At 49.7% G+C, this 26,291-nt stretch overlaps 2 protein-coding genes across 5 annotated transcripts in view; one reads left to right on the forward strand and one right to left on the reverse strand.

Annotated features, from left to right (window-relative positions):
• Positions 1-5,646: 5,646 nt before the first annotated feature.
• Positions 5,647-14,885, reverse strand: NCDN (neurochondrin). Of its 3 annotated transcripts, none has more exons than XM_067011724.1 (7): positions 14,368-14,885; positions 13,035-13,175; positions 10,977-11,945; positions 9,754-9,995; positions 8,963-9,187; positions 8,434-8,576; positions 5,647-7,147 (listed from the first exon to the last, which is right to left on the reverse strand). In XM_067011724.1, exons 2-7 carry the CDS (start codon positions 13,155-13,157, stop codon positions 6,711-6,713), a joined length of 2,139 nt encoding a protein of 712 aa, XP_066867825.1. In that variant the 5' UTR covers positions 13,158-13,175; positions 14,368-14,885; the 3' UTR covers positions 5,647-6,710. The 3 variants fall into 3 exon arrangements, with proteins under 3 accessions (XP_066867825.1, XP_066867827.1, XP_058903041.1); XM_067011726.1 differs by having other exon boundaries at positions 13,035-13,205; positions 14,368-14,794; XM_059047058.2 differs by having other exon boundaries at positions 14,026-14,768.
• The window catches only part of KIAA0319L (KIAA0319 like), a 110,422-nt gene continuing 98,705 nt past the window's right edge, over positions 14,575-26,291 (forward strand). The window contains exons 1-2 of one of the 2 annotated variants that reach the window (XM_067011716.1): positions 14,575-14,702; positions 18,044-18,210. In XM_067011716.1, coding sequence (XP_066867817.1) covers positions 18,072-18,210 — 139 coding nt within the window. In that variant the 5' untranslated portion in view covers positions 14,575-14,702; positions 18,044-18,071. Of the gene's footprint in view, positions 14,703-14,806; positions 15,035-18,043; positions 18,211-26,291 lie in introns of those variants that run through there. The other variant, XM_059046827.2, reaches the window with a different exon arrangement.

A 26,291-nucleotide genomic window follows, 5' to 3' on the forward strand; every position in this document is an offset into this window, starting at 1 on the left:
ACGGGAGGGGCCACAACAGTGAGAGGCCCGCGTACCGCAAAAAATAAAAAAAAAAAAAAATTAAAATTAAAAAAAGGAAGATGCTCAGACCAGGGCAGAGTAGAAATAATCACAGCAAACATTACAGAGTGTGCCAGACGCTATGCTAAGTATTTGATGAGTATTGAGTTATTTAACTCTCACAACAGCCCTATGAGATAGAAACCCTTACCACCCCCATTCTCAGTTGAGAAAAGTGAGGCACAGAGAGGTGACATGACTTTCCCAAGATCAAGGTGCTAGTTAAGTGGCAGAGCTGGGGTAGTCTGCCTCTAGCCTCTTTCAGGGTTCAGAATTACTATTCTATATTGCCTTAGACTCACTTGCCTAGAATTTAGTCCTGACTCCGATGGACTGTGTGATTGTGGGCAAGACCTTTTACCTCTCTGACCTCAGTTTCTGCAACTTCAACAACAACAATAAAAAAGTATGGGAGAGGGACTTCCCTGGCGGTCCAGTGGTTAAGACTGTGTGCTTCCAATGCAAGGGGCATGGGTTCAATCGCTGGCCAGGGAACTAGGATACCACACGCCATGCGGCATGGCCAAAATCTTTTTTAAATTATTATTTTTTTAAAGGTATGGGAAGGAAGAGAGGACTAGCTGTTTTCTTAGGCCCCTTTCTAATGAAGTGGAAGATGAGAAAGTAAAGGTAAAAATATTGAGCTAAATTAGAGGAGACAGGGAGATAGAGGTGACAGCATTAACCCATGGGAGGTATGTGGAGGAGACTTGAGGAGGGCATCCCAGAAGGCACATGGCAAGTGCAGAACTCAGGTCTGGGTCATCTCAGCCTGGGAGGCTTTGGGGGAATGAGGAGGCTAGAAGCAGGCAAGGTTTCATCACTAAGAACTTTCCAGAAGGTGGAACCACCAGCTAGGGTGTTCGACGAAGCAAAATTGGGCAGCTCTGAAACCTCATGCCTAGGACAGATCAGAGGTCAGGAGTGTGTGTGTGTGTGTGTGTGTGTGTGTGTGTCTATATGTGTGGATATGTGAGTCAATGGTGAGACCCCTCTTCCCCCGACCCTCAACTTCAGCCACAGGACATTAGACATCAGGCTCCAGGACAGGTGTATGTGTGACAGTGAATGCATGCAGGTCGGTGGACCCCTTTGGGAGACGTCCAGGAGCAGCGAGGCTGATGATGCCTGTGCCTAGCTCTGAGGCTCTCCTGCTCTCTCCAGTAGGCTCGGGAAGGCCAGATGGCAGGAAGAGCTGCCTGCCCAGTGGCTTCCCTGGGTTTCCTCACCCTACTTCCCTGCAGCTTAAGACAACCTCTTCTTGCTTCTTTCTCCTCCTTTCTAATCTGACCATTTCTCAGTCTTCTTTTTTTCTTTTTTCAAAAAATATTTATTTGGCTGCTTTGGGTCTTAGTTGTGGCATGTGGGATCTTCGTTGAGGCACGCGGGCTTCTCTCTAGTTGTGGCGTGGGCTCCAGAGCACTCAGGCTCAATAGTTGTGGAGCGTGGGCTTAGTTGCCCCGCAGCATGTGGGATCTTAGTTCCCCGGCCAGGGACCGAACCCACATCCCCTGCATTGGAAGGTGGATTCTCAACCACTGGACCATCAGGGATGTCCCTCAGTCTCCTTTTCTATCTCCCCTCTTTTCACCCACACCCTTAAGGTCAGTTATTCATTCCCAGAGTTGCAACTTCTGCCTTTTCTTCCTATCTACACTCTTCACTAGTGAGTTCATCCCCTCGCAAGACTTTCATGACTACCTGTCTGCTGTTATCTCCCAACCTTGTTATCTCCAGTCTGTATCTCTCACCAAAAATCCAGACCCATAGATACAACTGCCAGCTGGATATTTCCTCCAGACACCTTGTTACAGCCATCTGAGACTTTCCAAGGCCCAAACTGAACTCAACATTTCCTCCACCCCCACCACCAACCCCAGCCTGCCTCTCCTCCTGTGTTCTATAGTTCTTTAAATGGCACCACCATCCTTCAAATTAAGGAGACACCTACCAGCCTCTGTCCTTTCCCTCACCTCCATAAGCTAATCCTCATAGAATGTTGTCATTTCGAATCCTTAAACATCTCTCTCCATCCTCTGTGCGCATGTTAAGCTACCATACTCTTCCTCATAGACCAGTAGTTCTCAAAGTGTGGTGCCTGGACCAGCATCACCTACAACATCTGGGAACATGTTAGAAGAACTTGCCAGTTCTTGGACCCCACCCAGACCCACTGAATCAGTAACTCTGGGAGTGGGGCCCAGCCATTGCCTGTAAGGTGGCTCAGAAGCAAAGTCAAGTCTGAGAACCACTGCCTAGACCATTGCAACAACCCCCCCACCCCCACCCCCAAATGGTCTCCTGCCTTCATTCATATCTCTTCTTCCACAAAAATGACTGGACCATGTTACCTCCTGGCTGAAAACTCTCCTGCGGCTCCTCATGGCTCATCTTTGGGGAGAAAAATTTTAAACACCGTAACCAGCATTTTAGGCTCCTTGCAGCTGAACCTAATCTTCCTTTCCTGCCTCATGAACCAGTTCACAAGAAGAAGATGAAAGGAGAAAGAGAAAATATGTCTAGTCTAGCGCTGGGCTTGGTACATGGCAGGTGCTCAGCAAACGCTTATTAAATAAATGACAAATGAATGAATGGATGAGTTTATGAATCCCTCAGCCTACTGAGGGATCCTTTAGGAAGCCTCCATGTGAACACGACCCTGGGTAGCTAGACATAGAACCCAGGTATAATCTGGGGAAGTCACCTGATAAATGAATGATTTCACTTATGGCTACTAGGGAGATGGATGTTCTGCATGGTCTGCTGCTGCTTTGGGGGCTCCTCAAAGCTTCTGGGTCCTGTGGTTGCAGACTCTATTGCCCTTCTTGTTCAGGACCAAGGGGCTCCTCACTTTCTGAGGCATGGAGGTGGGCGTTGTTGGTTGCCCAGTCTCTGGAACACATGCACACATGTGGAGCCCTGGAATGTGCACAGGGGTACATGTGCAGACACTCCTGGACACAGAGGGCACAGAGACACTTATGGGATGCATGGGAACACAGGACATATATTGACACATAGGTACGCATGTTCAAACATACATGGGCTCCAATTTGGGATACTTGCCCTATTGCTCTTCTCCCAGGCTCAAATCTTCCCCTCTCTTTTTAAAAAGTGAGTTTGCATTTGTTTGGGGTTTTTTTTTTGGGGGGGGGGTTTAAAATTAATTAATTAATTTTATTTTTGGCTGCATTGGGTCTTTGTTGCTGTGCACGGGCTTTCTCTAGTTGCTGAGAGCCATTGCAGTGGCTTCTCTTGTTGCAGAGCATGGGCTCTAGGCACGCGGGTCTGGGTAGTTGTGGCTCGCGGGCTCTAGAGCGCAGGCTCAGTAGTTATGGCGCACGGGCTTAGTTGCTCCACGGCATGCGAGATCTTTCCAAACCAGGGCTCGAACCCGTGTCCCTTGCATTGACAGGCGGGTTCTTAACCACAGTGCCACCAGGGAAGCCCTGAGTTTGCATTTGGACTTTATGTTAAGAAAAGACTCAGGCCGGCCTCCTTTATTGTTGACACAGCCACCACCCTCCTCCTAGCCTTTGACAACCTTCTGCTCTGGGCCGGGCTGTTTGCAGGGTGGGGGAAATCAGGCACAAGGAGATGCTGAGGCGCCACCTCGTGGTTAGATCTCACAACTGCAGCTCAGGTCCCCCTTTTCTCCCTTGCTGCTGAACTACCAGGAGCAACCTTGGTCTTAACTCTGGTAGCCTAGTCTCCTCCCCATTCCAGAGCCGGGAACTCTCTGACCATCCCTCACCAAAGTACAGAGCTCAAGTCTGCCTTGCATTTTTAGGCTTTAGGCAGGGTTTTTCTCCCCCACCGCACAAGGGAGAGTACTTTGAGAGCAAGGACCAAGGGTAGTTGCCTTTCGCTTTGGGGCCCTTCTCTTCTCTTTTCACTTCCCCAGATGATCTCAGTCACTTCCCTGACTTTAAGGACCCCCTATACTGACAACTCCTAAATCTGTCACTTGGCCAGGCCTCTCTCTGAGCTCCAGACTGCAGAGTGCCACTTCCTCCTGGATATAAGCTATATGCATTCACCATTTACCAAAATGAGCTTATATTTTACACAAACCTGTTTTTCTCTCAGTGTTCCCCGTGACAGTGAATGGCCCCACTATCCAGTCACTGGCCCCGATCAGGAACCTGGGAGTCATCCTTCGCTCTTTATCCCTCTTCACTTCCAATTAATCACCAAGCCCAATTAGCTAACTCTGACCTATACTTTCTTCACCCTCACTGCCACTGGCTCGATTCAGACTTACTACCTCCTCTCCGAGCTACCTGACCCAGTCACCCCTGTTGCAGCTGAAGTCGTCTCTGTAAAATGCAAATGGATCACATTCAACCTGCTCAAAAATCCACAGTCTCAGCATGACTGCACATCCAAACTGCTTAGCCTGGCACACCAGGAATTGTTAAGATCTGGTCCTTGCTCACTGGTCCAACCTCCTCTTCCACCACTCCCCACTTCACACTCTCCACTGTAGCAGTAACGACCTACTTGCAGTTCCCAAGCTGCTGTCCCTCGGCTTGTCTACCTGGCAAGCCCCTTCTCCCTTCAGGTCTCGCCACAAATACTTCCTCCGAGTTTTCCTGGACTTATTCAGCCAGGCTGAGGGACTCTTATGCTCCAGCCACACTTTATTTAGACCCCCCCTGGAAGCAACTGCTTACATCTTTAGGAGCTGTCCTTTGCCTTGTCTGTTTCCTCTCTAGATTTTAAGCTGCTTGACAGGCAGGGTTTGTCTTTTCATATTTTTCAGGGATTTCAGGGACTCCGTGCCGAGGACATGACTTTCAGTACATCCAATAGATAAATGAATGTTCCTGTCTATGCATAGCCAACCACAGGTAGGCACTTAGGATGTGCTCAATCAATGCTTGCAGGCTTGAGGGCCTAGGTGGAAAAGAGTCTGCAGAACGTGGGCCAGAGGCTGGTCTGGCTCCAGACTTACAGCTTTGGTTCAGGCCTGGTGAGGCAGTGGGTACTTGGGTCCAGTCTCCACCGAAGCTCTCAGACCATTCCCCTTCTCACTTGGCATAGAACAGAAGTAAACAGCTAGTTGCCTGAAAGTCACGTTTGGCCTGCAGATGTTCTGTTGGGGTAGTACTGATTTAATTAAAAATATCAACATTCAAAACCAGATTTCACATAAACACTAAGATTCCTGACTTCCCTTTAAACATTGGAGGATGTGGCAGTGCTACTTGGCCACAATCTGCTGACATGGAGGGGCGGAACTTCATTTGTACACAGGAGCACAAGAGCCCCTGCAGAGGCCTTGCCACATCAATATATGAGTCTGCCACCTGATCTGGCACTGAAGGGTGTGGGCTGAGAAGGTGGATGGCCCGCATGGAGTCTTGACTCTGGCACGTACTGGCTGTAACACCTCGAACAAATCACCTACCCCTGCTTGAGTTTCTTCACCTGGAGAATCAGGATGACACTTGCTTCACTGGATTCTTGGGAGGGCTGAATGAGACGACACTTGTGAAGTATGTTTCACAGGGCATGTGTGCTGTGAGCTGCTGGGGCCTGGAAGGAAGAAGGTGCAGGACAGACCACACGGGAGCCATCTGGTCACCAATGAACATTTATTGAGTGTCCACATGTGCACAGCTTTGAACTGGGCGATCACAGAACGCACTGGGGGAGGGAAGGGGAGAGGGAAGCAAGGGATCAGGTTCATAAGAAAGGTAGTCCCTACTGGAGCCGCCAGTCGCGTCTCTCTGCAGAGAGGAATCACAAGCAGGGGTGGGAGTTAAAGCCAGGCACTACGATGGCGACGGGGTGCAGTCACTAGGGAAACATGCGGATTCTGGGAAAGCACCCCTCCGGTTCCTGTCTCCATCCAGGCCAGATGGCACCAAGGGGACAGGGATCAGATGCTCAGGTGTCCAAGCAGGGATAAGGGCAGGCAAAATAAATAACTCCCCAACCCTCACTGTCACTCTGCTGCAACACAACACAAAAGCTTAGAGACCAGGATCCAAGGGCTCTTGGGTCCCCTCAAGGAAGCTCAGGTGGAAGGTTTCCCGACCCCCACCCCACCAGAGCTTTGTACCCCAGGTTGCCCTGGAAGGCTGGGGCAGTTCAGACCCTGGGTCACTGAAGCTGATAGGAAGAACTGTGATGTCAACGGCCTGAGCCTGCTCTCTGCCCAAGGGGGCCAAGGGCAAGAACCGAATGGCCAAGTTAAAGGACGTGGACCTGGGAGTCCAGAGGGGCACCACAGTCTAGGGGAGACCACGCCCTGGCCGGCAGGGCACCCGGGCTGAAGCAGCCAGCTCCTGCCAGCCCTGTCCCATCTGGAGGCCTCCCTCCTACGAGGCAGCCAGACATCGGGCACAATGACACCTAGTGCCCCCCTCCCTGCGGGCTGCTCCAACCTCCCCTGGCCTGGTGGGGACAGCCATGCTGATTTCCAAGCCAATCCCTGCCCCTGAGCGGGCCCAGGGGGCACGACGCAGTTCCTCACACTTGAAGGATGGGCACCATGCCCTCACCCTCGGAAAAGCCAGAAAGCTGGGATGTTTGTGGGGGAAGTTGGGGGGAGAGGGTCCAATCTGGGGGCTTCAGGGGAGATGCCTCCTCCCTCCTTCCCTTGCCGCCCGCCCCCGGGTCTGTCCCCAGTGGATGCCCCCTCAGGGCTCTGCCAGGCATTGCTCCAGGGCGGCCATGTGGTAGTGGCTGGCCGTCTCCTCACCTGCCTGCAGCCTCATGGCCTCCCGGCACAGCCGGTTGGCCCGGGCCAACTCAACCAGGACACCCTGATAGGCGGCTACCATTTCAGGCTTGACAGAGTTGGGGCTGACGCTGCCCAGCAGCTGAAGCAGCTCCTGTGGCCAGCGGGAGCGCAGGGCGGCGGGGGCCAGCCAGGGCAGCAGGGGCACGCAGCCTGTGAAGGCCTGCATGCCCAGGAACCAGAGCTCCTGCAGATCCGCCCAGATGCCCTCGTAGTCAGGGGACAGGGCCAGCACTGCCTGGTCTGAGCCAGGAGTGGCCCGTGCTACGTGGGATTGCGACAGGAAGAGGATGGCAGCTGCGAAGAAACCTCGGGATGCTGGTGTCCCCTGAAGAGCTGGAAGGCAAGGAGGGAGGGGGGCGTGAACGAGCTGCCTCACCAGCCCCTTCCCTTCCTGGTGGGCACACTCAGGAGCCAAAGCGTAGCCTGGAATCAGCCTGCCTGCGTTCAAACCCTACCTCTGACTTCAGTGTGTGACCTTGGTTAATTCACTTTTCTGGGTCTTGTTTCTTCACTAGTAAAATGGGGCCAATAGTGCTAATCTTAGAACTCTGTCGTGAGAATGAAATGTAATAATCTTGGGACACTACCTCGTGGTCGGACCCTCCTGTAGTCTGAGTAGTGACGGGAGCTTCGGCTGGGCCTACAGTACTTTACAGGCTGAGGACGGTGCAGCAATTTGATTCTCAGGCCAGAAGAGGGTGCCAGAGGGGACCGTGGGCTGGGGTCCAGGCTTGGCTCGCCTGCCTGCAGGGGTTCGCCCCCTGCACTGCAGATGCTTTCCCGAGGTTGTTAGGCTAACCTGGTGGTGTTTGTGGGTGAACCAGTACTGTGGCTCTACTCAGGGGCTGTGGAGATGCAGCCTGGATCTGAGGGAGCTCAGGGGTTCGAGGGATGGGGGGAGCTCCTGGTCTACTGGGACGCGCTCCCCTTCCAGCTGCCAGGTACCCTACTGCCCCCCCCCCCCCGCCCCGGCACAAGGAACAGAGGCAGCTGAGGGTACAGGCTCATTACACCCTGTTCCCAGGCATCTGTGCAGCTCCTCCAACCTGACAGATGGGGTACAGGGAACAGGCAGGGACAGAGGGACCCAAGCAGACACCCACGGCCAAAGTGGGAGACACAGAGGGCTGGCAGGGGGCTGCAGCGGATGTCCCTCCCCGCTACATGCAGCCAGAGTGAGGCGGGAGGTGGGGAAGGTAAGTGCACAGGAGCACTGAAGCCTGTCACGAGGGAGGCGCGGTGCCGAGCACAGAAAAACCTCAATGGAGAAAAGTCATGTTTCTGACTCAAGGCCTGGGAGGGGGCGGCTCCACCTTGAAAACACAGAATTCAGATTCCTTGGGCTGCTGGGGATTCCAGGTGCTTATGCCTGTGCCTCGGAGCGGGCCTGTACTTACACCCACCAGACCTTGCCTTAAAAGGCTTCAGAAGGAAGAAAGTGTTATCATTTGGGGAAGAAGGGTGGGGTGGGGCGGGGGAGGGAGGTGCGCTTCAGAGATTTCCTTGACTGGAAAATTCTGTAAAACCGTTTTCAGAAAATGATGACTTATGCCCAGAACATAGCAGGTCCACCCAGGTCTTCTGCTTCCATCTGTCAGGACTGGGTCCCCAGGGCTTACCTGGAGAGGTGCTAAGGAGCCGGGCCATGAGGAGGCCCAGGGTGGCCACATTGGCAGCCAGAAGCAGCCTCCCCTGCTGCTGCACTAGTGCGGGCAGCGACGCCATCAGGGTGTTCATTAGAGAAGTGAAGCAGGCATCTCGCCTGGGGAGAAAGGGAGCGAAAGATGGGAGGCGGGAGATTAGTAGAGGCAGACCAAGCCCTGCGGAAGCCTGGGAGGCTGGGCTCCCAGCTTTACCAGGCCAGGCTTTGGCAAGAGATTAGGCAGCAGGGTGAACAGTTAACTTTGGGCCCCATCCGTGGCATCGGGGGAGCAGAGACTGGGTTATGGCTGGAGCAGGTAGACATACACGCCCAGAGGGCTTCCACATATACCAAGTCCCTGTGTGGGGTGCTCTCTCTCCATCCCGAGACCCTTTCATTCCAACACTGATAGGAACCCGTGGGCACAGGGAAGCAAAGTAGGAGATCGAGATTTGGGGCAAGTTTGAGCAGGAACCCCGCTTCCTCCAATTCTTCCCCGGCCTCACTTGATCAGCCCTGGTGCAGTGACCACGAGGTTGAGGAAGATGTGACAGCAGGTCTGCAGGCTGATCTCCACGCTGTCGGGCAGCACTGAGGTGTCGTGGCCAGGGGATGTGAGTTCCCACTGCTGCAGGAAATACTTGCACAGAAGTGAGGGGGCCCCCTCCTTGATCAGGATCTCCCGGGGCCCATCTTCGACCGTCAGGTGGCACCAGCCGGGCAGGAGGAGCCTGGGGGTGTAGAAGGGACAGATGTGTGTGGGGAGAAATGAAGGCACCAGGATTCCCTTTTGGGGGGGGCACCCCATCTAAGAGAAAGGGAAGTAGGGGAGAAGGAGAACACATCTTCGTAGGCACTGCAGAAAGAGCACAAGCTTCGGAGTTGCACAGGCCTGGGCTCAAACTTGGGCTGTGAGTGTGGGCAAGTTACTTTAACCTCCTGGAGTCTCAGTTTCCTCATCCTGAAGATGTGGATGAGACTTCTGTCCTAGATTTGCTGCGTGGACCAAATGAGATCAAAATGGTAAAGGGTACAGTAAAATGCCTGGCAGGCAGTAGATGCTCAATAGCAGTTCTCTTTTTACAGAGTAACCTGGGGTTGGCGAGTGAGACAAGGAAGCCCAGGTGTCCTGAGGGAACAACCCCTCACCCCACCCCGCAACAAACAGAAATACTGCCAAACCTCAGGCCCCCGTCAGGAAGCCTGGCACAGCCCAGTTTGGGGAGAGAGGAGGTATCCCTGTGTTACTCCTTCCTTTAGCACATTCTGGCTGAACAGACCATAACTACAAACTCACCGGAGAGCATCCCCTGGCCAGGTGGCCCCCGGGGTGGTAGGGGAGATGGCCAAGGTGGCCACCTGCTGGGAGAGGTCGCTGGCCTCCTCGGCCTCCTCGTAGAGGGTCTTGGCATAGCGGACGAGGAAGGGCAGCAGCTGGCAGACCTCCTTGCGCAGGGAGGAGGCCTCTTCGGCCAGCCAGGCCCCCAGGATCCGCACGGAGGCAAACACAAAGGGCTCCTTCTGTTTCTCTGGCCCCACCTGTCGCCAAAGGACTCCCCTGAGATGGAGCAGGACCAGAGAGCCTCCCCTGCCGGGCCAGCATGCCAGCCAGGCTAGGAATAACGCAAGTGGAAGGGAATGCTGGCCTGGGAGCCCTGCAAAGGCAGGCCCTGTGTACCCAGAAGCCAGCGCGTGCTTGGGACACGCTCAACCGGGGGCTGGCACGGAGCAGGCCCGCAGGGCACGCCTGCCGAGGGAACTGGACTTTAGATAACACGCCCCTGCACTCGCTGGGGCTCAGCCTCTAAAGCCTCTCAAGGCTAGAAGGAGACCCACAGGTCCAAAGCTAAGAAAACACTCCCTCTACAGTGGCTCTGACGTGGGGCGGGAGGCCACGAGAGAAGCCCCCCTTTGGGCTAAATCAGAAAGAATGAGAGAGTGGGAGCTTGGCACGGTGTGGGGGGTATGCGGCTGGAGCAGGCTGCTCAAGAGACCGGAGTGCTGAGGGAACCCCTGCAGGACAGGAGAGCTGACTCTTAGGCAGGAGGGAGGAGGGGATGTTGGGGCAGGTGATCAAATGGAGTTAGCAGACCCTCCACGGAGGACAGGAAGCAGGCTGCCCCGCTCCTTTTCCCTGTACTGTTACAAGTTTGTATGTGTATGTGTGTAAGGCCATGCTGTAGACTGAACAGAACAGACTGCTTCACTTTCGTGTGTGTGGACCGGGGGGAGGGTTGTGAGTAGGAGGTTTCTGTGTTGTGTGTGTGCGTGTGTGTACTGTGATGGGAGTGCACATATGGCGTGTGGTATGGTGCTTGTGTGGAGGCTCAGGGAGGGAGAGGGAGGCTTGGCCACACACTACTCCCTGGAGTGCTGCAGGATCAGCCCTCCGGAGGTAGGTAGGTACGTCTTCTCTGTCTCCCCATACACCCGGGTTCGGGGTTTCACTTCCCCCTTTCCCTTGCCTTCTGGCTCCCCCTCCCACACTGGGCCCCCTCGGGTGAGGCACTGAACCCTCACCTGCTGCAGGTAGTGGATGACAGCCCCGATGGCCTCCTTCATGACGCTCACAAGCTGCACCTTCTGTGGCTCCTTAAGCAGTGACTGCTCACAGCGGGTGCATTCCTGGATCCCCAACTCCATGAGGGCATAGCAAGCGGTCACCACATCCTCTTTCACCTCTGTGCCTGTCTCCTCCAGTGCCAGCCGCACCTCCACGCATGCCAGATTCACCAGCAGGGCCAGGAACTTGCTCCCGGAGCTGCCCGCTGGGATCCAGTCGGAGCCGCAGGCGTGCGCCAGGCGGGCTGCCAGCTTCAATGCTGGGTTGCGCTGCCAGGAGCTCAGCTTGCTGCCCAGGATGCGTGCCAGCCCGGCCTGCAGATCCCGGAGGCATTCAGAGGGCACAGTTGTTGGGGGCAGGAAGAGGGGCAGCAGCTGGCAGAGCTCAAACTTGCTGGCATCCTCGGCTTTCTGGAAATCTTCGCTGAGGCCCCGCAAAACAGCCAGCAGGTCAGGCTCCCCCTCTTTCCAGCACTGTGTCTCAGCAGCGGCCAACAGCCCCACCAGGAGTGCCAGGGCCTGGTCAAAGCCATAGCCATGCCCCAGGTATGCCTGACACAGGGCAGACACGGTGCCACCGGCAATGAGGTGTCGGGGCCCACGAGGTGTGCCTGCCACAGCTGTCAGGCACTGGTAGGTGTCATCAATCATGGAACGGCGGGCAGCATCGTCAGGGTCCCCCCGGGCTGTGAGGAAGGTGCTAAGGATGGGGATCTTGTTCAGGACCTGGGGATGGGCGGCTAGTTCAGGGTCACTGCAGAAGCAGGCCAGCAGGGCCACACCCAAGGCCCGGAGAACATGGTCGGGGCAGCCATCCGGCGCCTCCTTGGTAGTCAGGAGACGATTGGGGAAGGTGAAGCCGACAGCATCAAAGATCCGCCGCCTAGTTTTGGCATCGATGTCACCTGCTTTGACTGCCTTGGTCACCTAAAGGAGGTATGTGCTATCAGCAGGATGAAAGGAAGGGGTGGCAAAGACTGTCCCCTGCACTCTGGGGGTTGACCATTAGCAGGACTAGATTATATAACAAGATTCACTCTGGGGTCAGGAGGTCTCCCAGAGATCACTTCATCCAGCTCCTTCCTTCTCCCCAGAGGCAGACAGGTGTGACCTCTGGGATCCCTAATCTGTGATCCCTGTGGAAGGGAGGTCAGGTCCTCCTCAACTGCTCATTCTACTCTTTCATTACCCGGTTAGTTGAGAAGTTCTTCCTGATGTCTAAGCTAGATGCCCACATCCTGAGTTGGAAGAGGCTTAGAACTCAGTGTTTAAAATTCTCCAAGGATTTGGGGTCCCTCCCTAATTGCTCTCTCCAGAGAAGTCTCTGATCCATTCCCGCCACCTTCTCAGGGGAAATGGCTCCTGTGTCTCGCCGCTCTGCCTGTCAAAACATTTCCCCTTACATTTCACCTAAACACCTCCTCTGCTGCAGTGTGAGCCCTTGACTCTGGAGCCTTCTCCCTGTTGCCATGGCAAACAAGCAGGCTGTACTCCCTCCTTCCCCCCCCCACCCCCCCTTCCCAGCACTGCAGCTCCTGTTCTGCTGTCCCCAGCTTGGGTTCCTCCAGGGCTAAGCCCCGAACCAGATCCTTCACCCGCAACTTACATACCCATCCTGGCCATCCCCTAGGACCCCTTCCCAGTCACTTCCAGTCCTGCCACTCTCTCCACCTCCAGAACAAACATCCCCAGCCCTCAGGTATTCTGCACTAGTTACTACCTGCTGCTGTAACCCCATGAGTCAGCTCCCATCTGCTCTGGGACGCCCCAGAGAGCAGACCCACTCAGCTTCCTCCAAGGCTCCTAGGGCCACAAGCTTTATTCACCCCCATTCTCCCCTTTGCTCCCATACTCAGGGGAGCCAAAATGAGTCCACAGGTAGGTGCCTTGGGCCTTCTTTGGTGCCTCCAGGGTTACCAGCACCACCTATATATCCTTGGGGACTTGTTGACCCCATTCCTAGGGAGCCCAACCACCCAGCCCTTCCCACCTCCCAACTGTCAGTCCGTTCCTTACTAGCAGCAGGGCTGCAAACTGCTCGCTGTCATTCTTGGCCTCACGGAGGGCTCCCAGGTAGCGCTCCAGGGTGGGGTTTCGGCCCTCTGCCTGGTTCAGAGCTGGCTCGCAATCCGAGGCCATGATGCCCGCCTTGCCCAACTGTGAACACAAGAGGGACTGAGCATCCCTCTGCAGAGGAGGGGTGGGGGTGGAAGTGGAGGAGGGAGGGAGGGAGGGAGGGATTAGCACAGAGGGAGGGGAGGATCAGGAGGCATGGACTCCTCAGGACTGACCTCCCTTGGGGGAGCCCCTTTAAGGGGCTGGACCCTCAAGTCCTTAGGGATGAAGAGGGGACCCTGGTCCAAGGTCACCTCCGGAAAGTGGGAAAGAAGGACCATGCATCCTGGACAGCTCTCCTCACCAATCTCCTGGGGGTGGGAGGGGGCTGGCCCCACTGCTCAGCTGCTCCCTGGCACCAGAGGCCAGGTTTTGTTTCCCTCCACCAGGCGTACAGAGAGGGAGTGGTGAGGACAGACAGGGAGGAATGGAGACATACACGGTTGAAGTTCGATTATCCGGACTCAGGCTGGCATGAGGGAAAAGGGCATCCTAGGTTTCCTTTCCCCTCCCTTCTTCAGGACAGACAGGAGACAAGCTTCAGCAGAAGGGAGGAAGCAAGGTGCTGACCAGGGAAAGCTCAGAGGGCCCTCTGGAGACCCCATCCCTCCAGCCAGGGCTCTCAGTCGCCCCCGCAGGCTCCTTGCCTCCTCTCCTTTCCCTCCCTCGGGCAGAAGCTGCAGCAGCAGAGCAGCAGAATTAACCCCTTGCGCTCCCTCTCCTCACCCTCCCCGCCCGGCTACCAGCCTGTGGACGCCGGCAGGGGCTGGAGAAGCAAGAAGGGGTCCCGGGTAGCTCCCAGGACAACGGAGACTCCAAAAGCCGGATAATCGAAGAGGGGCTGCTGAGATGGGGAGATGAGAAGGGAAGGAGGGTTCCTGACGGTCACCACCTGTCCCGCCGCAGCCAGGTCACAACACGACATTGATGAAGTCACGACAGGGGCGGCGATGAGATCACACTTCACGATGGCGCGGTTATGTCACGGAGAGATCACGGCAAAATCACGACATGGGACAGCCCCCAAAGATGACAGGGCAAATTTTTTTAAAAGATATAGCTATATATTGAGAAGGGCTGTGGCAAAATGGAGTCTCGACAAGGCACGATGGTGTCGCGATATGGCGCGGTGGAGTCGCGATAGGGTCCCCGGGGTGTGTCGGCATCGATAGGCGCCGGCTCGGAGTGGCCCCGGCTGGGATGTAAGGGAGGGCTTGAAGGGGGCTGAGCTCACCAGGCTGCGGCCCCGAGCGGCGAAGTCTTCTCCGAGCGCGGTGCTCCGCGAGCCTGGGGCCGCTGCTCACGCCGTGTTGCCCACTCCCGGCTCCAGGCTGCTGCAGCTCCACCCCCACCCCCGCAGCGCTCTCGACCAATCCGCGGCGGCCTCACTCCAGGCTCTAGCCAATGGCACAGCTGGGCGCTAAGCCGTAGGGGGTGCTGCCGTTGCCGCCATCTTGTTTGTGGGTATTGCCAGAGTCTGGGGCCTGGGGCCCGCGCAGGGCGGGCGAAGGTGCAGACCGCTTCTGGAGAGCGGGAGGCGACAGCCTGGGGACCCAGGTTCCTTCGCTCGTGCGTAGTTCTACCCCCCAGCACTACCCCTCCACCCCCTCGGGCTCGCGGCTGGAATTGAGCTTCCGGGGGGACAGGAGGGCTTGTTTAGCGTGAAGAGTATGTTTCCGGGTTGAGTCCGGGTGGTGGGAGGGGGCGGCGTTTCCGGCCGCCGTTGCTGTCCAGGGAGGCTGAGGCCAGAGTGAGCTGTCCGGGTGGGGAGCCCGCATTGCCTTCTTCCTTTTCCTCCTCCCCCGGGTGAGGGGAGCGAAGGTTGGGGCCCCGACCCCATGGACCGGGAGGAGGCGGAGGCCGCCGAGAGCGGGGGCCCCGCTTTGTGGCCCTGAGCCCCGGTAGGTGGCCGGGGGCGGCTGGCTGCCGGGCCGAGGACCACGAGCTCAGGGGAGGGGCAAGCGGGACGGGCTGTTTCTGGGGGTTCGCTGGCCGGGTGTTGGGACCCGGAGGTGGCGCTCCTGGCCCGGCTAGGGCAGCCAGCTGCTTCTGACTTTGCAGGTGCGGAGCTCGAGTCTCAGGCTGAACCCCGCTTCTTTCGGGCCCGGGCCTGGTCTTGCGGCTCCCTCCATCCGCAGACAGACGGACAGACAGACCGGCCGCGAGACGCTGCTGGCCTTCTTCCTCCCTAGCCCCTAGCTTCAGTCTCTGGTGTTTGTTCTCCCCACCAAGACAGCAAGTTGATGCTGAATAAGGGGGGCGGGGCTGAGCACTACGATGCGAAACCTGCCTTGTTCAGGACTTGGAAATTATGCCCTACCGAGGGGTCCTGTGGTGGTTGCAGTGAGCACAAAGGTGAAATAAAGGAAGTCAAGAGAAAAGACCTCAGGCGAGATTCTAGGAAAGCTTTGCTTTATTTCCTCTCACCGTGGTTGTGCGCAATCGAAGATAGATGCAGTTGGTGGAGTATTAGCTGACTCTCCTTGTGCTTTCTTATCTGATGAACAGACTGGAAGCTAGGAACAAATTGGAAACACGACCTCCCAGAACAATCTGTTCATTTTTCCAGCTATTTGGAAAACAATGTCTGCAAATATAAGCAAAACTATTCCTGGCAGTCTGTTCTGTAACTTTCCCAAATATCTGAGACTTTTTTTTTTGTTTTAAGAGCTTTATTCTTAATTACTCATACCAGCTGAATAGGCTGTTTCAGACGTGCTCTGCCGTTCAAACATATCTTATCTCTGGGTACATAAATGGAGTTCCACATATGTAGCTGACAGACTGAACTATGATACATCCCCCATCAACCTGAAGCATTAAGTAAACATTACCCCCTGCTCTGTCTGAACAGCTGCTGCAACAGAGAGTGCTTTTATTTCGGGTGTACTTGTAACGCCCTAAATGCCAGAACTCTTGCAAGCTTTTCTAGATTTTCATTTGTCAAGTATTGTGGGGGTGTGTGTTCTCTCCCTGGGCTGTTTCCCTTTGATTCTATAACAAGCCATTTGGATCTTGGTGATGTGGTGGTGTTCCTGCCTCTGGTCAGCAAGCCTTTGACTGGACCTTAGCAGTGATTTGTGCCCTTAGGCAATTGTAGGTTTCAGAAGAATGACTGGTTGGGAGTTCACATGACAATAACTGCCTCTCATGCATGATTTGTGAGACATTGCCCTTCTAATCAGCTTGCTAATCCAGTGGTGTTTATTACTCCCATTTCAAAACCTATTCATTTCTTTTATGCTTCTATCGCCCACCTGCCACACTATTGATGACAGGTGTTGAGTCACCTTGAATTTAAAATCCTTTTGTGGTAGGCAGAAATGTGTTGGGTAAGATTCATATGCACACACGTGCACGCACACGCACGCATGCACACTTACTCATTCCATCTTGGGAGGCTAGAAAAGTTGCTGGATATACTTTCTAACTTAGGCTCCATTTCATAATCTTTTGAGCATGTGTCTTACCTGCACACTTCCTTTCTGCCCCCTGCTGCCTAACATACCATGAAAAACTGCTAGAAATAGGAATGGATGGAAGTGAATGAGAAAGAAGTCCTTCAGATGCTTAAGGCTCAGTGAAAGCTTTTTCTTGGGTGGGCTCTACCTTAGTTTTGCAGTTCTGTGTGTGTGTTTGTCTTTCCTGGTATTAATCAGTATTGTTATCCAACCCATACAGTGCTGGCTGGGGCTGGGGTTGTCAGTCTGTGCCATTTTCCAGATGTGGATGACAGGTGCATATTTAGGACAGAAGACTTTTTATTTATTTATTTTTGGCTGCCTTGGGTCTTCGTTGCTGCCGCGGGCTTTCTCTAGTTGTGGCAAGCGGGGGTGGGGTGGGGTGGGGTGGGGTGGGGTGGGTGGGGCTAGTCATTGCAGTGTGTGGGCTTCTCATTGCGGTGGCTTCTCTTGTTGTGGAGCACATGCGCTAGGCACGGGCTTCAGTAGTTGTGGCACGCAGGCTCAGTAGTTGTGGCGCACAGGCTTAGTTGCTCCACAGCATGTGGGATCTTCCCGGACCAGGGCTCGAACCCGTGTCCCCTGCATTGACAGGCGAATTCTTAACCACTGTGCTGCCAGGGAAGTCCGGAACAGAAGATTTTTAAATTGCTTCTTCAGAACTCAGTCAACCCTCATAATACTGCCAAGATTTATATAATAATTTATACAATATAGGGAAGTTGTGTAAGAAAGAAGAAACTGATGGAAAATCATTTTTTTCTTCTGGAAGGGACCTAAATCATTCGGTCTCTAGATTATAGAGTAGTCAGCACAGTGCCTAGTACAAAATAGGGGCTGTGTAAATACTTGTTGAATGGATATATGAATTTAAGTCAGGAATTGCTAATGATTCTAAGGATCAGGGAGGTGACATCAAAGTGTAAACTGGATAGATTTTAAAGGTAAGAGTGGTGGGGACAGTAGCAAACTGGAGAGTGCATGCCCTGCATAAAGACAATCACATTAAAATTTTTTTAAAACATGGCTAGAAAAGCCTTCAGATTAATTTACCTCTGATGCTCCAAACTCTTCATAGGTAAGAAAGTGTATTTGTATAAAGTCACAAAGCTGTTAGTAGCAGAACTGGAACTGAAATGCAGATCTTTTTTTTTCAGTCTGGTACGCTTCCCATTGTTCCACATAGATGATGTTAGATTAGAAAATATGGAATATAAAGTGTTTCAGTTTTGCAGGGGATTCATTTCATATCCCTGGCTATGTTTTTATCCTGATAATTATAGGCTATGCCAAAGCTCAGCTTTGAAATTTATAGGCAGGTATGAGCAGTGAAAGACAAACTTGAAACTTCCCTTCTCCCTAATCTGTCACACTCTCCAGCACTCTGCATTTCGAGGAATCAATTATTAATTACTTGGCATATAATTTCTTCTTTTTCTGTCTTTCTAGTGGACTGGTTCTGCCTGTCGGGAAGGCCATGGAGAAGCTGGGAATCAAGCCAAGCCGTGCTTCTTGGATTTTATCAGGATTTTGTTGGCAGACATCTGTGAAGTGGTTGAGAAGCTTGTACCTGTTTTATATTTGCTTCTGCTTCAGTGCTCTGTGGTTGTCAACAGGTACCATTTTCTTTATATATTTAAGATTTTTAATAAAGGGTACTTGGTGTGAGTCTTTCAGTTCACTTTAAAGACTAGTAGGAGCCAGAAAAGCAACCTGCTAATTGACAGATGTGGTCATCCTTTAGGTGGACACTTAGTTTGTTGGGTTTATTTGTCTGTTTTGTTTTAAACCAAAATTTAAATTGGGTTCTTTCTCTCTCTTTTTTTTTTGGCCGCTGCCACTTGGCATGTGGGATCCTTAGTTCCCCCACCAGGGATCGAAACCGTGCCCCGTGCAGTGGAAGCATGGAGTCTTAACCACTGGACCGCCAGGGAAGTTCCTGGGTTATTTCTCATAAAGGAGAATTGGCACGATCATTTTGAGATTTGATGAAGATGTAAAGAAAAGAAAAAGGTTTCAAAGTTAGAAGGGCCTGGTGCTGGAGCTGGATGTTTCTTTCCACTTAGTAACTTATATAAAACATTGAGCAAGTTACCTATTGTCATTAAGAAAACATAAGACCTACCTCATAACTTGATTTAAAACATAATATAGGGCTTCCCTGGTGGCGCAGCGGTTGGGAGTCCGCCTGCCGATGAAGGGGACGCGGGTTCGTGCCCCGGTCCTGGAGGATCCCACATGCCGCGGAGCGGCTGGGCCCGTGAGCCATGGCTGCTGGGCCTGCGTGTCTGGAGCCTGTGCTCCGCAACAGGAGAGGCCACAACAGTGAGAGGTCCGCGTACTGCAAAAATAATGATAATAATAATAATAATTAAAGCGTGTAGTATAGTTCTCTGAACATAAGTGATACTTGGCTTTCTTTCCTTTCCTGAAGGAATCTACACTCTATACTTAGAGGGAGAATGTGTTCCTTGCTTCTTCCATAGAATGGGGTTATGCTGATAGATTTTATAAAGTATGCTTTCCTCCTAGAGATTATTTCACCAGTCTGTTACCTCTTGCCAGGAAAAAGTGCCAAAAAGGCTAAATCTCAAAGAATATCCTTTTTTCTGTCTTTTTTTTTCTTTTGGTTCTTTTGTTGACATTGTACCTTTCAGAGTATGGAATGTGAGGAAACAGCAATTTGAGAATGACTTCTCAGTATGTTGCTGTTCTGGGCAATGACCAAAAGCCTTCTGTTGTAGAGACCGCTGTCTGGGACAATTAATCCGTCTTTTGTCCCCATAATTAGAAAAGTTTCTGTTGCTTTCCAAAAGGAGTTGGTGGCCATGATCTTGAGAATCAAGTAATTACTGTATTTAACAATTTCAGTAACATCAGCTTTGGGGTTTTTGTTGTTTTGCAGTGGTGGTTGATGATTGCATAATTATAACAGTGGAAATTGCGGTTGACAGAAAGCTGACCTAAATGTTTTTTACCCAGATGATGCTTTGCTGGGACAGCTAACTATTTCAAGCCAACATTTTATGTAAGATCATTTGAATTAAATAAGTAACTGATTTAGCACCATCAGAGTAGGAAAATCACACTTTTTGAAGTGCACCTACCACATACCAGACCCCTGGTTGTAAACATTACATGTTTCATTTAATCCTTATGATAACCTGAAAACAGATAATTTTATTTTGTAGTTAGGAAATTGAGGCCCAGGGAGGCAAAATGACTTGACCAAGGTCATACAGGCAAGAACATGACAGAGCCAGGAATCTAAACGCAGCTTTTTCTACTCTAGAGCTCATGCTTTTTTTCTTCTGCTGTGCTGCCTTCCAACCACAGATGATCTTTTGGAGGACCAAAGACAGTTTTTTTGTCCTGAACCAGGATGAGCTTGTTATTTGAGGGATTCTGAGTATAGGAGAGGAAGAAGCATTGCTGAGTGTTTCTGTATTTGCCAAGCTAGTTGGTTAAACATGGTACTGTGGGCTCTTTGGGCTAGTTTTTAGTATCCCTTGAGCCTGGTGCTTCAAAACAGCACCCTAAGGAACAGATTGAGTATAAAGGTGCAAAGGTGGTATTGGTAGGAGTGGTTCTGATGGGAATTAGATTGTACCAGTTCCATTTTAGAAAAGTTTGGAGCTTTTATCATGGAAGAACCAAGAGCCATATGTGTTCAAACTGAGGGAACATGCAAGCAATACATGACAGACAGATTTTTTTAACGTATTTTAATTTATCAGAGCTCTTTTACATCAATTTTTAAAAAAACACTGTGTCCTAATAGCAAAAATGATTGAGACATAAGCAGAGTATCATAAGAAATTAAAATGATTTATAAAACATTTTTAAAAAAGTTCATTCTCATTACTAACCGAAGAGCTGCAGATTAAGATGAGAAATCCTTTTTAACCTATCATATTGATGAAAATCAAAGTAAAAATATCTAGTGCTGCCAAGGGGTGATGTGGTTGCCCTCCTATTGTGCTGGAGAGTTTGAACAGAGAACTTTTTGGCATAAATCAAGATCCTTAAAAAGTTCATATTCTTTGACTTAGTAATTCCCCCTTTAGGAATTTACCTCAAGGACATATTTAGATGGTTGTGAATGAGAGCAGTCATCAATGCTTATTTATTCTGTGTTGCAAAACATTGCTACAACCTGCCCCACAATAGGAGTGGTGAGATTATGGCATGTCCACATGGTGGAATATTACCTGACTTAAAAATTCACATTTTAGAAGAACAAGTACGTGGGAAATGCTCCTAGTGTTAAGCATGAAAAAGCATGATATACAATTGCATATTCATATTCAAAATTGGTGTCAATTTTGTGAAAAGAAAAAAATATTTTTATGTAATAGAAAGTCTGAAGCAAGATATATAACTAAATGTTTATATATTTTTTTGAGTAGTGGAATTATTATCTCTTTATACTTTTCTGTGTTTTCCAGGGTACATGTTAACTCTTTTTATAAGGGGGGGTAGAACCTATCTGAAGAAGCAACAACGAAACAATAGCAGCAAAAACCTATTGTTGGTAGCCTGAATCAGTATTTATCTACTCATGAATTTGTTCAGTTTTTAATCTGAGCGCTTACGTTTTCCCTGATAAAATACATTCTTGATTGTTTGCTGTTGTCTTTAGCTCATGGATTATAGAAATTATTCCTGAAAAACTAAATAAAACAAAGCAGCTCTCCAATCATCCCCATTCCTGTTTATCACTTAGCAGTTTCTCCATCTTTGGGAGAGCCCCAGGTACCCATTGACTTATGTATAGTTGGCTTATTTTTTATTTCAGCTTTGGGTTCAGTGCTGGAGCCCACTGCTAGGAAGCAGTGATTACAATTTGATGAAAGATGCTCTGGGTTTTCCTTGTGAGCCATTGAATTACTATTTTTTTTGTCTAACATTATTGTTACATGGCTTAAAATAGCATTTTGGACCTGGGGATTATCAGTATCTGGAGAAAAACATGAAGTGACCCCAAGAATTTGGAAATTCCTATAATAGATTGTCAGCTTCTCGAGAGCAGAGATTTTGCCTGTTTTGCTCACGCCAACTATTCCAAGGGCTTGACATATAGTAGATGCACCATAAAAATATTTGTTGACTGAATAATAAGTTAGCAATAAGGGAATTGTCCTTTGAGAATTAAACGTTAAAATCAACACAATCTATCATTTGAGAGTTAAAGCTTAAAATGAACACAATCAGGACAGAGGTATGTGAAGGCACTTTAAAGAGACATAATGCCTTTGAGAACAGCAAGATCTGATTAAAATATTCGCAAATATTTTAACATCTTAAGAAAGAATGTGTGCATCTGAAGAGTTATATATGCGCATGCACAGGAGAGAGCTGGAACCAGCATTGGAAGCCTAAACCGCGGAGGGTCATTGAGGCTAATGTATTCCAGAAGCTAACAATTGGCTATGAAAACTTTTACTGTTATTCCCTTGCTTCTGGGAAGTAGATTACAGAGTTAGCTAATAAGTATTTTGAGTACAGAGAAAAAGTATCCAATTCAGAACCAATTTTTGAGAACTTATTAGGAGTTTGGTCCTGGGCTTAAGCACGAGGGTAATAAAGATGAGTACAACACAGTTCCTGCCCTGGAAGAACTCCCAGTTTAATGAAGGAGATAGATGTATAAATATTACGATGTGGTAAGTGAAAAGACAGAGGGATACCATTGACCTGAGTGCTACTGCAACCAGAGAAGCATTTAGCTTAGAGATGAAGGGGGAGAACTGAAGAATTCTCTCCAGAGAAGCTGACACCTGAACAGAATTTTGAAGGTTGAATTTGAAGGATTCGAAGGGTATTCCCAGGCAATGGGATTGCAAGAGCAAAAGCACAAAATTATGAAACAGCTTGGTAAATAAAGGAAACTCTATACGCAGTTTAGTGCTGCTGGAATACAAAGAGCAAAGCTGGAATGGCAACTCCTGAAGAGGTGGCCAGGTGATGAAGGATCTTGTATGCCATGGAAAGAAGCTTTGATTTTAATCTTTTAAGGCAGATGGTCTACACATTTTCTTGATTATGTACTTATATCCATAAAAAAAAATTGAAGATGTGCCCCAGTTTGTTTGTTTATATATTATAACAAGCACCATTGTACTAATGTCTTATGTTTATGAGAGATGTCAAAAACAAATATAAATAGTTTTAATATTTTCTTTTCATATCCCAGTGGTTTGTTTTGTGCACTTCTGGTAAGCAAAAGCTCTACTTTGGAGAGAATTGCCTTAGGAAATTGGGAGCTATTGAAAACTTTAAGCAGAAGAGTAATACTGGTAAATTTCTAGAACATTTTTGCTGGAATATGGAAGAATGGTAATGGTGGGGATGGGAGAAAGATGGAAAGGGGAGGGAGATCAGGGCTAGAGGTAAGGATATCTGTTAGAAAGCTAATGAAATACTAGTCCAGGAGAAAATTGATGAGGCTCTGTGTCTTCAAGGAACCTCTCTCTCACTGGAGAGAGTAATTTTACTCAATACAAATCAGTAGATGTAGGGCTAAGTAGATGGGTAGAATTTAGGAGTTCTGTAGTAAGAGATTAGATGAGGTTATTTATTTTTTTAATTGAGATATAATACCACTGTTTAATTCCAGAACAGTTTACTCACCTCCTAAAAGAAACCTCATACCCATTAGCAGTCATTCCCCCTTTCTCCCTCCCCTAGCTTCTGGAAACCACTAATCTAATTTCGGACTCTATGGATTTGCCTATTCTGGACATTTAATATAAATGGATTCATACAATATGTGGCCTTTTATGTCTAGCTTCTTTCACTTAGGGTAATGTTTTCAAGATTCATTCATGTTGTAACATGTATCAGTACTTCATTCCTTTTCATAGCTGAATAATATTTCATTGTACCTATACCTAGGAGTAGAATTGCTGGATCATATGATAACTCTTTAACTTTTTGCTACGGCTGCTGCACCATTTTACATTTCCACCAGCAATGTACTAGGGTTCCAATTTCTCCATGTCCTCACCAACACTTGTTACTGTTTGTTTTCTGATTGTCATAGAGGAGGTTGTTGAAGGTTAGAAGAATCAGGGAAGGCTTCGTGAAGGAAGTGGAACTTGGCTTGGGCCTAATACATATCCAGTTTGCAGACAGACAAACTGATACAGTTAGAAACAAGGACTGGTTAAACAACCAGATGGGTACAGATCATTTATTTGTTGTATTTTTATTATTATTGCTTATTCATTCAACAAATATTTATTGAGCCAGGCACTGTTCTTTGTGAGGGAGCTCTAGCCAGGTTCCTGGCTTATCCTTCCCAGCCAGGGAAGCTTTCTGAATGAGCAGACCACATTTGCTGTCTCTATTCTCCCACCTCTGTCCTCTTCTGAATCCAGTGAGGTCTGGCTTCTGCCTAAACCTTGGCTTTTACCAAGGTAACCAGTGACCTCCCTAGCTTGACACCTTTACTTTTACCTTACTTAACATCTCTGCTGCATTTGACACCTTTGACTGCTTTCTTGATACCCTTTCCTCAGTTGCCTTAAGTTACACCATGCTTTTCTTTGCCCTCCCTTACAGCTGATGCATCGTACTTTCTAATTCTTCCCTCACTCCCTTCTCAGCTTGTCCCTTAAATGTTTTGTTCTTCAGGGTTCTGTTTCTACCCTTTCTTGTCTCACACCTGTGCACTCTCCCTGGGCCATCTCATTCTTTCCCATAATTTTAACCTGTGTGCTCACTACTCCCAAGTCTATACGTGTTCATTCACTTCTCTCCTGGGCCCCAGACCACATAGCCACCTGTATGTCACACATCTCCAACTGGATGTCTCCCAGCTAGCTCCAACTTAATATATCAAGACTGAACTCACGATCTTTTACCCCTCTTCCTCCTTTATTCCCTGTAGCGGTGCAAAGATCGCCTCTACTCATATTCTTAGGTTGAAATCCCTGAAGCATCCTATACTCCTTTTTCTCTTCCACATTCAAATCGCTTTTCATAGCATGCCGTTTCATGTTTCCACATAGAGTACTCCATTCCTCTGCCTATGCCATTACCATTCTGTCTGATGTATTCTTTTTTAAAAAATATAAATTTATTTATTTTGTTTTTGGCTGCGTTGAGTCTTTTAAAAATTTTTTATTTTATTTATATATATATATATTTTTTCGGGGGGGCTGCGTTGGGTCTTCTTTGCTGGGCACGGACTTTCTCTAGTTGTGGCAAGCTGGGGCTACCCTTTGTTGCGGTGTGTGGGCTTCTCACTGAGGTAGCTTCTCTTGTTGCAGAGCATAGGCTGTAGGCACGTGGGCTTCAGTAGTTGTGGCACGTGGGCTCAGTAGTTGTGGCTCGCGGGCTCTAGAGCGCAGGCTCAGTAGTTGTGGCGCACGGGTTTAGTTGCTCCGCGGCACATGGGATCTTCCTGGACCAGGGCTCGAACCCATGTTCCCTTCATTGGCAGGCAGATTCTTAACCACTGTGCCACCAGGGAAGTCCTGGCAGGCGGATTCTTAACCACTGTGCCAACAGGGAAGTCCCTGCCTGATGTTTTCTGATTCAGGTAAACATAAGCTCCTTTCTGGTGCTTTCCCTGAAGCCTTGATTTGAACTTGTTCTTTAGTGTTCTCATAGTGTCTATATATTTCTCTATTATTATGCCGTATTATACTGTGTTGGTTTTAGGCTTTGTGAGGAGAGGTTCAGAGTAGGTTTTGCCCTAGAATGTGGTCTTTACTCCTGAAGGCCTTTCTAGTGTCTGCTGGTCTGTGGTGTTAATGTGATTTCTTCACTTTGGCAGAGCAGGAATTCTAAAATGCTCCTACCTCCTAGCCCAGCACTGCTTGACCTCTAGTGATTCTGTTTCCTTCTCATCGATGTAACATCTAGTATATGACAAACCTGTGCCTTTATGTCCCAGCCCTCAGCCTTTTGGGATCCCCTCTTTTCACAGCTCCTTCTCCAGTGTCCTACCACTCAAATTCTAGACAAATTCAGATCTCTGCTCCTTGGGCTTGGTGAGAACCCTCTATCTGTTTGGGTTCCAGCTTTCTGTGCTGTGGTTGAGAAGCTGTCCATTAAAAGAGAACTGGGCAGTTATGGGGCTCACTCTAAGTTTCCCTTCTCCCAGGGATTGTAATCTTGCACTATTATATTCTTATGGAAAACAATTGTCTTAAGTATTCTGTCCAGTTTTCGTAGTTATTTATGGTAGATGATGAGTCTGGTACCAGTTACTCCATCATGGCTGGGAGCAGAAGTCTGCTATGATTACTTGTTTATGTGTCTACTTCATGAAGCTGTTTTACTCATAGTTACATACCTAACATATAGCATGTAGTAGGTAACAATAAAGGTTTGTTGGGTTAACCTAAAGATAATGCTAGAAATAGGACCACCTTGGAATATACACGTTAAGGAGAATCAATCTTTCATACTCTGTTTTTCAGTCTTGGCCAATTAAGTAGGCACTTCACTTCCCAGGAAGGTAATTTTTGTTCTTTTTTTCCCACCTTTCTCTGACTCTCTCTGTGAATGGAAGAGCGATTTTTCTGTTTGGTGATATTGGAAAAGAATTCTGTTGTGTGGAATGGCTAGTCTTCAGGATTTTCATGTATTCTCACCCTTCCATGCTCTAACTGGTCTGCCCATGCCAGGACAGCCTGCATTTGTCCAATTGGTAAGTTTAATTCAGTGTAGGAAAGTATTAGGA

This window comes from Kogia breviceps, chromosome 1 (assembly GCF_026419965.1).
Source record: "Kogia breviceps isolate mKogBre1 chromosome 1, mKogBre1 haplotype 1, whole genome shotgun sequence".
NCBI lineage: Eukaryota > Metazoa > Chordata > Mammalia > Artiodactyla > Physeteridae > Kogia > Kogia breviceps.

Bases quoted from the DNA above. Each gene is read 5' to 3' on its own strand.
- NCDN (XM_059047058.2), bottom strand. From the start codon at position 14,058: ATGTCGTGTTGTGACCTGGCTGCGGCGGGACAG. The intron at 13,176-14,025 runs GTGGTGACCGTC...TTGTGTTCACAG, and splicing joins ACCTGGCTGCGGCGGGACAG to TTGGGCAAGGCGGGCATCAT. The intron at 9,188-9,753 runs GTGAGTTTGTAG...CTACACCCCCAG, and splicing joins TGGCCAGGGGATGCTCTCCG to GCTCCTCCTGCCCGGCTGGT.